This window comes from Aplysia californica, unplaced genomic scaffold (assembly GCF_000002075.1).
Source record: "Aplysia californica isolate F4 #8 unplaced genomic scaffold, AplCal3.0 scaffold00433, whole genome shotgun sequence".
Taxonomy (NCBI): Eukaryota; Metazoa; Mollusca; class Gastropoda; order Aplysiida; family Aplysiidae; genus Aplysia; species Aplysia californica.
This window is the reverse complement of record NW_004797703.1, coordinates 417,541-429,065: the sequence shown is the minus strand read 5'-3', so window position 1 is coordinate 429,065 and position 11,525 is coordinate 417,541. Positions and strand designations below refer to the sequence as shown.

The 11,525-nt window shown below is 38.0% G+C and overlaps 1 protein-coding gene across 1 annotated transcript in view; it reads right to left on the bottom strand.

Annotated features, from left to right (window-relative positions):
• The window catches only part of LOC101851884 (tetratricopeptide repeat protein 38), a gene marked incomplete at its 5' end in the record, with an annotated part of 17,220 nt that extends 5,922 nt beyond the window's left edge, over positions 1-11,298 (bottom strand). The window contains 9 exon segments of the mRNA XM_005104730.3: positions 891-1,011; positions 1,667-1,726; positions 3,342-3,461; positions 4,464-4,539; positions 4,979-5,152; positions 6,128-6,305; positions 7,559-7,640; positions 8,845-8,922; positions 11,161-11,298. Of these exon segments, the coding sequence (XP_005104787.1) occupies positions 891-1,011; positions 1,667-1,726; positions 3,342-3,461; positions 4,464-4,539; positions 4,979-5,152; positions 6,128-6,305; positions 7,559-7,640; positions 8,845-8,922; positions 11,161-11,187 (916 nt within the window).
• Positions 11,299-11,525: the final 227 nt, after the last annotated feature.

The window sequence follows — 11,525 nt, the reverse complement described above, 5'->3', positions numbered from 1 at the left end:
CGCATTATTCTAGAATGTAAACTGACTAATCGTACCAATTTAATTGGACTTGCATAAGTATATCATGAAGAAGACAAATGGAAAACCACTTAATTGCTGTTCTGTGGCCTTGAGAGAGAGAGAGAGAGAGAGAGAGAGAGAGAGAGAGAGAGAGAGAGAGAGAGAGAGAGAGAGAGAGAGAAGGGGGGGGAGGGAGGGAGAGACAGAGACAGATTATGTGTTGACATGTTATGTTGTATCTTGTGTTGCAAGCAGCTGGCAAAAGCACATGCACTGTCACAGTCCGTGCCGGCTTTAAGCACGCCGACATAAAGCACGTTTCGGACTCAAGCACGCTAAACGGCTCTTACCGAATTTTTGCTATATAAATTACACGCCTCTAAGCACGGTAACTTCGGCTTCGGGCACGCTTCATTTACAAGACAGTCAATACTTTCATGATGACCAATCGAAGTTCGAACACAGTCTAAACCGAAAACACAGCAAGGAGTGGTTTTTTTTTTTTTACACACATTTTGTCAGAGCTGACACATTGACTTAGAATGCTTGTTCAGTCTCGGTACTTCATACTTGTTTACAATGTTATGGCTTGCTCTACCTGAGTTTTGTCTGTGGATAAAGGCATCTCTTCATTTCTCTTTCTACTGATATAGCCTAATATTATAGTTAGAATGGTAGCCTGAGCTCAAGTGTGTTGTCATTCTCAAACACATCGTGCAAGACAGAGCCAACATGCAGAATAAGAGTGCATTGTTCAGTCTTAGTACTTTCAAGTCGTTTACATTGTTACAGTTTGATCTATGCAGATCTTGTCAATCTTTTCATATCACGGTGGAAGTATGGTACAAATAACTCAAGGTAAGAATAATCTGAAAGAAATCCCAACTAACCTTCAATCTGTAGTCGAAACAGCAGGGAGCAGACGTCCACAACGTCCAGCATAGCTCCGGAGTTGGCCGCTCGGACGGTCACCTCTTTGTCAAAGATAGACAGCGCAGACTCATAGTCTCCCTGGGAAGAACAAAAAAGAATGAAACAAAAACTACCAATGACCAAAAAACACTCTCAGAATTGGATTTTATTGCTATTGCTTTTACTGTCTTCTCAACAAAATGTTGATCATATTATAGACCGTGGGGGGGGGGGGGGGGGGGAGGGATAAACCCAGTTTTCTGCATTAAAAAGGTATGCAATCAGAAAGAGGGGTTCACACTTCATCTCCACAAAAGATGAGCCCTAAGGTGTTAATGAAAAGACCCATCACCCCCCTAGAAAGTTTCAGTTTGAGTAGAGAGAAGAAAATCAATACAATAACAATCAGTTTAGTTTAAGCAAGAGTTTTACTGCACTTGCAACACAACAAGGTCATATAAGTGCCGAAGAGTAGATGTGTTACAAGAGAGTAACATACACAAAAAAGAAGGAGCGATAAGGACGACAGATGTTTGATAGGAAAGAAGGAGCATACCACACCAGAGCACCCGCCAACCACCCGTCAATAACAATCATTCAGTGCGCAGAAAAAATAAGACAGACAGAAGCAACAAAAGAGAAAAAAAAGAAAGATCAATACAGCGCCCTCTATCCTCACCCAGAAAATAAAAAATAAAATAAACACAAAAAAAACAAAAAAACACGACCCCCCTCCCCCAGAAAATGTACTTACAATCTCGAGGTAGTAGAGTGCCCAGTGCCAGTGGTTGTGACAAGCCAGCATTCCACAGCTCTGAGGAGAAGTGGGTGGTGGGAAGGGGACCATGTAGGAACTAAAAGCATTGGAGGAATAAAGTACGGTACAAGCTTAATGCATGTTTCAACATAGTCAAGTAACGAAAGAATCAGGAACTCGAATTGTTATGTTTTGTCTGAGTAGATCTATCCTTCATAAGCTTATAACGTTATCTTTCATTATATTAGTTCTGTTCCTATGTCTGGATGAAAATAGTCTCTGTGTGTGTGTGTGCGTGTGTGTGTGTGTGTGTGTGGGTGTGTGTGTGTGTGTGTGTGTGTGTGTGTGTGTGTGTGTGTGTGTGTATGTGTGTGTGTGTGCATTAATGTATATTGCATGAGAAGAAAGGAAGTAGTAAGAAAGGTTTTTGAAAAATGGGTATTCCAATGTAAAAGCGCATTGAGCTACTTTTTTGGAAATGCGCTATATAAATGTTATATATTATTATTATTATTATTAGATCAGATGATAGGTCTGAGCAAAGCAGGAACAGAGCCGTGAAAACTCACTCATATAAGATTCATTCTCAAAAATCCCCCATTGAGCTTTGAAATGGGTCCCCCATTGAGCTTTGAAATGGGTTCATCCATGTTACGGTCCACAATGAGCTATCACATCAACAATTTTACTACAGATGGAAAAACCGTAGACTCAGGGAGCTTTTTCTTTTAAAGGGATAGATAGGCTACCCCCCCCCCCACCCTACCCCCTAAAAAAAAGAGAAGCTAAGAAATATCGGAAGCAGAGCAGTAAGTCCCTGTTAGGGCACAAGGGGCTGAGAGGAGACATAAAATTATTATAGTTTGACAACAAAAAGACGTATGAGAATCAGACTCTGTCAGATTTAAGTGGAATGCTTTTGCTTGATGTTTGATTTGGTAATTCCACAGTCTTCAGTCATGTAGCCCTAATTATAGTGTGCACCTTCAAAGAAAAAAAATCTTTAAAAGTTTGCTCCTTGCCGAAGAAACAGTTTGTTTTCAGATAATGAGACATCTAAATGTGTATTTAACTCTTCAAATATCAAGAAGGGAGCCCTCCAAATCATCTCAGTCAAGAAAAGGATGGACAAAGATACAAAGATCAAGACCTCCACCACCTGTCCTTTGGTCAAGTTTCAAACTTATAGAGACGCTGGCAAGTCGTTATTCAACCTGTCAAAAATGTCTCTGAATTGCAAAATAACAAGAGTAGCCTTACATTATCGTTGACAAAATAAATCTGTTTTGTTTGGGAAAGAGTTTTACAGCCCTAGTATCTCTGTGAGGTTAAATGAGCGTGCGGCATTCAAGTTGGTTGTTTTCATATTAGTCTTTGACAAAGTTTGATTTTCCATTTTAAATCTGGAATAGTTGAACAAACTAAAAAAATTTTAAGTAACAATTTAAAAAAAATAATAATAGTAATTTACAAATATCACGCTTTAAAAAAGCAAATCATTCCATTATCACTTATACACAATAACACGATTTAAAAAGAAAATACTTCAATAGAGAAAAGTTAACTTCAGAAATGTCTGTGCTGATCATTCATACTTGGATAAGAGGTTATCATGGGAGGCAATTCATGGCATTATAATTTATGATCAGAGGCATAAGTTGGACTTATTTACCTCCCAGTATTGTGTGGTGGTCTGCATCATGTGAATTCCTTCGTGCTGTCGTCCCATCATTTCCATAACGTGACATAGGGTGTGGGTGGCCCATGCATCACGTGGGTTGATTGACAAGGCCTGAAAGACAGAACGGACGATGTATGATCAGATAAGACATCTCTACGTATTCTAACACTTTTCGGTCATTTGGCGCAATAATGCAACCGGTGAAAATTATCCGTTCCTGTCCCCTGGCGCAGTTCTGTGCCAGGCCCGGGAAGTCTGTTGCATTCACTCACCTGACAGGGAGACCAAATGGGGTATTTTGAACAGTTGACTGTGTGACTGCAAAGTGTTAAATAATATTAGGAGAGAGTTCATCTATGTACGATCTTAATAAGCTCATAATATGGCTTCGGTTGTCACAGGAGTAGATAAACAAAGTCATATAGATCACAGGAATGGGGTATCAATGAAAAGCTATAAGATATGATAAGATAAGATAAGATGAGATAGGAATCTTTATCGTCCAAATGCTGGCAAATAGGTTAGTGCTCCACCAATTATAGTCTTATAACTTATAAACATTCTCCTCATCCCAAAGTAGGAAGTAATCTTCTCAGCCGCTGATTATACACAATCATCTTACACAGCACAGGATTTCATATCCATAGCAGAAGACTCAAACACATTCTACTCACTGATGTACTGTTCTACAAAGATTTCAAAAGAAAACTTAATCAATGTGGATAACACTGAGCCTTTTAGACACAGTGTAGGTGATTTCAAATCATGTGGAGTATTTGGTCTTCTGTCAGGACATGGTATGAGACAAAACAGTCTAAAATGGACAAGGAATACACTGCAGACCTACCTCCTACCTGTTGTTCAAACTTCAATCTTACACAAAGTAGAACAAGTACGTGTCACATACAGAGACTGGCCAAAAAAACCCCGATAGCCTAAAAAAAGACTCCAACCTTGAGCTGAAAAAAACTTCTCAAATTAAAAGACAACAATTTAGCACGTTGTAAGTCTCTATTCATCTCATAATATTTACAGGAAAATTATAGATCATTAATTCAACAGATTAAAAAAACACTATTTTCATCCTTATTAAAAATGAAACGTTACACTGACCTTTCGAGCTGCTGCTTCTGCTTCAGGGTACAAATTTGTTTCTTCCAATCCAAAAGAGTGCATTCCATGAATGTAGCTGTCAAAACAAAGGTTACATTCACAAAAGTTTCTTTACAATCATTTCAGGACCCCCCCCCCCCCCCCTTAGGAGCATACATACATGGAAAAGTATCTGACATTATACACCTAAAATTTTAGAAGTGAACTCAAAAGTCAAGTATGTTAGAAACAAGACAATAAGTCAGTCTAAGACTAAGAGTAAACTTGAAGGACCAACCCCTCCCCCCCCCCCTCAACCCCCAAAGAAACTAAAGAAAAAAAATACAGCATGCATCATTACCTTATTTCACCTTCTCCCAAAACCATATCAAATTTTCTCATCTCCCCCTCCCTCCCTACTCATCCCTGTCACATTCCAAACAAATAAACAATGAGGCCTAACATCCTCCTCACACACATACACACACTTGAATCCACAAATACACACACGCCCATAAATGAGCCAGCAAACTCACCCATACAGAGGCATAGTAGGCTTCCAGTGCGGCAAAACCCTGGCAATGCTATCGCGGATCTGTGCTGAGTACCCGAGGTAGAAATATGTATCGTGTGCAAATTTGAGTGCCAGTACATCGTTTGGGAATTCTGTCAAGATATCCTCCCATTCAAGGCAAGCTCGAGCAGTGTCACTGTGCAGAAGGATGAAATTCAACCACAGATCAGTATTTAATGAATTAATGTGACAAATTTGAATAAGCTTTGAGAGTGTCTGATTTTATAAAGACAGCATGGACATTAAACCACCACAAACAGAATACTAAACGCAAAGAAATAATACACACAAATAATCCCCATGTATATACACTTATATTATTGACAGGATCAATCAACATTTCTCTCACTTACCGTACTCATTCATAAATTATACTGGCCGGCCAATGAGGCTGAACATTTTTTTCCCATACACAGAGCATATCCAAAGAAATAAATATGATAATGATAATTACATTTTGTAAAAAAGGTCTACACTGGGTTGTACGTACCGTAAAAGAATCTCTCTTCCTCCTCTTTTGAAGCGTTTAGAGAGAACTTCCCTTACAGTTTGAAAATTTTATGAGCACTCTTTTCTAGGAATTTCTTAACCATTCAGAATTCCCAGAATATGAAAATGCATTGGGAAAAAATTCTTGCCTGAGGACCTTTAAGCTAAACCTATGGCATATGAGTGACAGAATTCATTTAACAGAAAGAGGAAAAAAAAGAAGAGCACTAAAAAATAAATTCCCACTGCCAAGACCATAAGCCTTGTTACAGATACTATACAAAACAAACAATGAATCCATCCTTAGGTGTTTCACCAATGTTATTATGGCTTTTGAGTAAACAGTTGTAATTTACAGAGCCAACAAAGAGACTACCACCTTTCAGGAGAGAAGGTAATTAAAATTTGGCCAAAGTAAACAGAATGATACAAGGGGAAAACTAAGAAAGACAGACAGAAACAACAACCAGAAGAAAAAACTAAAAACAAAACCACCCTCTCAGGCAAATGAAATGTTGACAAGACGCATGAAGAACAGAAGTCAATATCATCCTTATTTTCTTCTCCAAGACTGAGCAGTCCCAACAAAACAACATAAACTCTCTCTTTGACCGTGACCTACCCTTTAGCCCAGATATCAAGGGCATCCACGTGTTTCCTCTCCCTGGCTGAGATGTCCTTCCCTGTGTTTTGCGCCAGTTCTACCATACGGCTCACATCATCACGCAGGGCGGCATCCAGCTTTGTGTTTCGGCCTGTGCCCAGCAGCTCCAGTCCATTCGCTACCACCTGACCCATTACTGGGCAAGACAAAGAAGTCAAACTTAAAAATAATCAATATAGTCGAATCTTCTATTATAGCTATACCCAGTACAAATCACCACTTCACACTTCTCTTGCATTTTTATCATACCATAATGAAAATGTCTAAGATGTCCATTTGTCTTACATAAATACTTTTTCCGTGACAATCGGTGTCCCACTTGTACAAATTCGACTGTATAGAATAATTTAAGAGCCCTGAGATTAGATGTGAAGGCACTGTTTGTTTTCTTCTACCAGAGGAAAAAGACTCAAAAGTAGCGAAACACAGTATTCTTGCTTATTGTTCGTTTTACCAGTCAGAAAAAAAAAATAGCAAAGGAAAGAAATGCTGCTTAAGTTTTTATCAATTCATTTAGATTTGAGGACTGTACAAGCATCGGAAGTGTTCCACTTCACACTGATGTGCTGTGAGAACACTTGAGACTCCAAAATGCCCTGAGAGAAATATATATGGCTCTTTTCATCTATGCAGACGGTCAATTAGGCTTAAGATGGTCTCAAGGTTTTCTTCATGCAGCTTCTTTCACGGCTACTTTTTCCTGTATTTGAAGCGTAGATTCTGTTGCACTGTTTGCATGTCAGTGACGTGGATGGAAGCTCTGTATTTCCGCTGGGTTATTTTCATCGTTGGCGCTTCTCAGCCTTTTATTTTTGAGGCTGCTCTCTAGCGTAATAGTTCCTTTCTTTATCATTATCCTCCATGTTTTCCTGTCCTCAGCTATTTCTTCCCAGACGCTGACATCTACTCCAAACCACGAAATGCCTAAGATCGTGCAGTAGCATCTGAGATGGAAAATGTCGAGATGCTTTTCATGCCTGCAATACAAGGTCCATGTTTCAGATCCATAAAGGAGTGTGCTGAGGACACATGCTTCGTTAATCTTTATCTTTGTTTCGAAGGTCAATCTTTTGTTTTTCCATGCTCATTTTGTCAGCCTTCCAAAAGTCGTAACTGCTCTTCCTATCCTGACGTTGATCTCATTGTCAAGTGGTGTAGTAGAGGTGATGGTAGACCCCAGGTACAAGACTTGTCTACTATCACAAGTTCTTCTTTGTTTAGCCAAATATGTCTCTGCTCTACACCTTCCTGAATAAGGATTACCATTTTCTTAACACTGATGACCAAGCAAACTTGAGAGAAATAACTCATAGTTGCTCTTTATCTAAATCAGAGCAGGAAAATGTAACCTTGTTAATTAACTGACACGTTTGAGTTCCCAGTACATACCAAAGTCTGGATCAGCTGCCTTCAGTTTCTCCAGTGTTCCCTCCATCCCACCGAAGCTTTCTTCATCGTACCAGCCAGCATACTGAAAAACATCACGGTAAACAGTGTTTTAAAATAGAAGTAAAAATTTTACTGCACTTACAACACAATTAGGTCATAGCCTATAAATGCCGAAGATTAAATTAAGGGTGTCACAAGAGAATAACAAACGCAAAAAGAGGAAGAAAGATAATGACAATAGATGTTAGATAGGAAAGAAGGAGCAAACCACACCAGAGCACCCGCCAATCACCCACCATGTAACAGCAAATTGTTACAACAGAATTAACTAATACGTTACATAGAGATTACAATGCAGTTATATGTGAAAGATAATGGCACATGTGCTTAACAGGCTACAATGCTGTATGTTTATATAATGTCCCCCAGGTGACAGAAATGTTGATTTAAAATCCACACTACATGGCCAAGGGAGGAATTGTGCAGTTATGATGGCCTTCAAGAGATTGTCACTATAAATAGCCCTAAGCATTTTAGCCTTTCTTTCATTATTTATTAGTCAAAACCAGCATCATGGAATTCAAGATAAGTGTATTTCACCTTGAATTGGGGTCTCTTAAACAGTATTTTATTTTCCATTAATTCAATAAGACTGCCTTTATCAAATGATTTTGTAGATACATCAAATAAAGACAGTAGCATACCAAATACATACATGTTTGCATTCCTTCTCATCAAAATAAACAGGAACTTAAAGAATAAAACACAGTGCCCTCAACATTTTTTTTTCAGTTAAGATAGACAGTTGAAGACACACTGTCATTTTCTTTCCTTTCTGTTGTACCAGAACACACAGACTCAAATTATTTCTAACATTGAATCAGGGTGTAGGACACTGACAAACACTTTCCACCTTTCCCTATCTTTGGTTAGTTTCTTGACATTATTCCAAATCTTTCCACTTTTTTGTACTTCACTCTGTGTGACTCTTCTTCAAGTTCTACCAAGCCTTGATTCTGTTGCTCCATCATTAGCATTCCTTGAAATCATTCTAATTTGATGACCTGGCAAAGAAGATGTTGCTTTACTCGACTTTATTTAAGAGTGGGATGTACATAATATGCAGTAATATGATGAATATGTTAACCAGCGTCTGAATATTACCATGACTTAATCGAAGGTGGAGAGGTATTTATACAGTATCCTACCTAGAAGAATAAGAACTCGAACCTAAAATCATCCTACTGCAAACCCATTATCATAATTGCTGCTAGGACTCATCTCACCTGTGTCAGAATGGCATCGTAAAGTTTACACGCCTCATTGCTGGCCGTGCTCAAAGGAAGACCTTGGTCTTTCCAGTCCTGGAGAAACAGAAAAAATATACAGCTTTAGACTTACTGCAAATGATAATAACAAAGATAATAACAATAACAGTAACAGTAATAATGATTATAATAATAATAATAATAATAATAATAATAATAATAATAAAAATAATGACAACAGATTGCTTTAAACAGAGGTTCCACTTCAAAACTAACAGAATAAATGAACATGAATTTAAAGTTTTATTCCTTCATCAATACAATTCGGATCACTTAAAAAGGAAGGCTGTTTCCACCCTGTCTGTCAGGGTCAGCCCTGGTGGAAGGACATCTGTAATGAGCGACCACCCAAACAAACACAATAAAGAAAAGACCTAACCCTAACCCCAATCCAACCCCTACCTTAACCCCGACCCAACCCCTACCCTAACCCTAGGCCGCTCGTTATGGAAATTCTCCTGCCCTGGTAGTGTGTATGTACCATAATATTCCAGCAGAGACGTGAACAAGACATTGGACAATACAGCCTCCTCACTGAGAGAATGGGACTCGCCTATTTTTGATGTAAAAAGCTTTACTTTGTACTTGTACCACAGACTGTTATATTATTCAACGCCATATTATTATGGTATAACTGTGAAGTTGCATTGCACTTGTGAATACCAAATTAAATTTGAATCTAATAGTGATTAAACGAGTAGACAAATGAAAGATTAAATAAAAGAAATAAGAGTTAAAAGGAAAAGAACTCTCTGCTATTAGAGTTATCACTTCAAACAAGGTTTACAAGTTACATAATATACATCTTCTTCTATTGAAAGGTTTTTTGTTGTTTTTTTCAGGAAAAAATTTTAACATTGCACTGCGCATGTATAACACTATACTATTCAAGGTATTCAGCTAAAGAGAAAAACAAAACCCCAAACAAGTTACTTAACTGAACAGATAACAACAGTAACAGAAAAGTACTTGAACCAGTGTATTCACGTGACAAGCTGATTTTACTTTTAACCTGGCCTAATTCCAAGGGGTGTATCAATGATACAGATCTTCACTCCTGTTCTAACAAAACTTCACGTGCAACACTTTACCAGACTGGTTAACTGTCTGAAAGCGGTCTATTTCTAGAAAAACTAAGCTCCACACAAAGCACTTTCTGACACCCATGGATCATTATCTATATATATAAAAGTGGACTTGGCTTTGTGCACAAACTCCCCCCTTATCACCTAACCCACACCTTTGAAACTTTGCAGGCGTCCACAGCATCTATGTGGATAGGACCTAACTTTAAAAAATTCACGCAAACTGCTTTCCCTGATTTTTCCAAATTTCTTTGTTTCGTCTACACAGAGTTCTAATCTTGGGAAAGTCTGTCTTCTAAGACGCCATTGTAAACAAGTGAGGTTTTCGTTCACTAGCAGTGTGCATTGATTCCACACCTTTGAAATTCTTGAGTGTACAACCATGAAAGCGGAATAGAGAATCAATCTTTACATCTATTATATATTTGGCAACTTGGAAACACATGTGTCCCTTTTCTCTCAAGATTTCTTGCTCCATTCAAGTAGAGTGTAAATATAGTGGGCCAATGACTTTCAGTTGATGTTAATGCACCGATCATTCCTTTCATCGAAAGGGGGCCAGCTAGTCATTAAAAGTAGGATGTAAAGATGTTATTTACTGCATTATTAGTCTAGAACGCAGCAGCTCAAGCTAAAGACATTGATAATTAATGTCACTGAAGATATCATGAAATTCACGAGATGAAAACAGCACAAAAACTTTTTTTAATTTATGAAAATGTAAATTAAATAAAAAGTAACATGTTTGCTGCCACCCAACTCCATCACTTAACTTTCAGTAAAAGCAGAATATATAGACAATATTTCTTATATAATAAATAAGTAAGTGCTACTCTGTGTTTTTGTAAGTGCATGCATTATGGTAGGATCTCATTATACTGTATGATCATAGACTCAGCATATCAAAATCATTTCTTTCAAGAAAATTTTATACCTCTGTCTAAAAGATCATGATTTTATTTCACCAAATCATCGGAACACAATAAACATTCTTTAAAAAAGACTAGATTAAATTTAACTAAAAAAGCCAGCTATAGGAAAGAAATTGTTAACTGAAATGAGAAGCCCTGACAGTAAAGTTATTGCAAATTTAGGTCGTGAATCTTCAGAGGGGACACATACACTACATATACACAGATATGTTATAGACAAGCACTCCGACTGTAACTTATTAATGACTAAATCCTACCTGAGCACTTCTCCACTGTGAATGCATGATGAATTTATGAAGTCTTTCAGGGCACTGGCTCAAAGACGAAAGGCAAAGAATGCCCACCGAAACCTGAGATGCTCTGTCACTTTACCTGTGCACCTGAGCTGCACCAACCTAAGAAATGAAAAACAATACCACTTACAATGTGTTCCCTTTCTTTCTCATATGACACTTTATATTCTTGTACACAGCAAAAAAGTTAACACACTGTGCGTGTGTGAGAGTGTGTGTTGAGACAAAATGCCTTAAATAGACACAATATATGTCATAAAAAGGAAGTGTCTAAATTCTCTAACATAAGAGAACGTGTATACAAGCTGTCTACGTTCTCTAACGTTCAG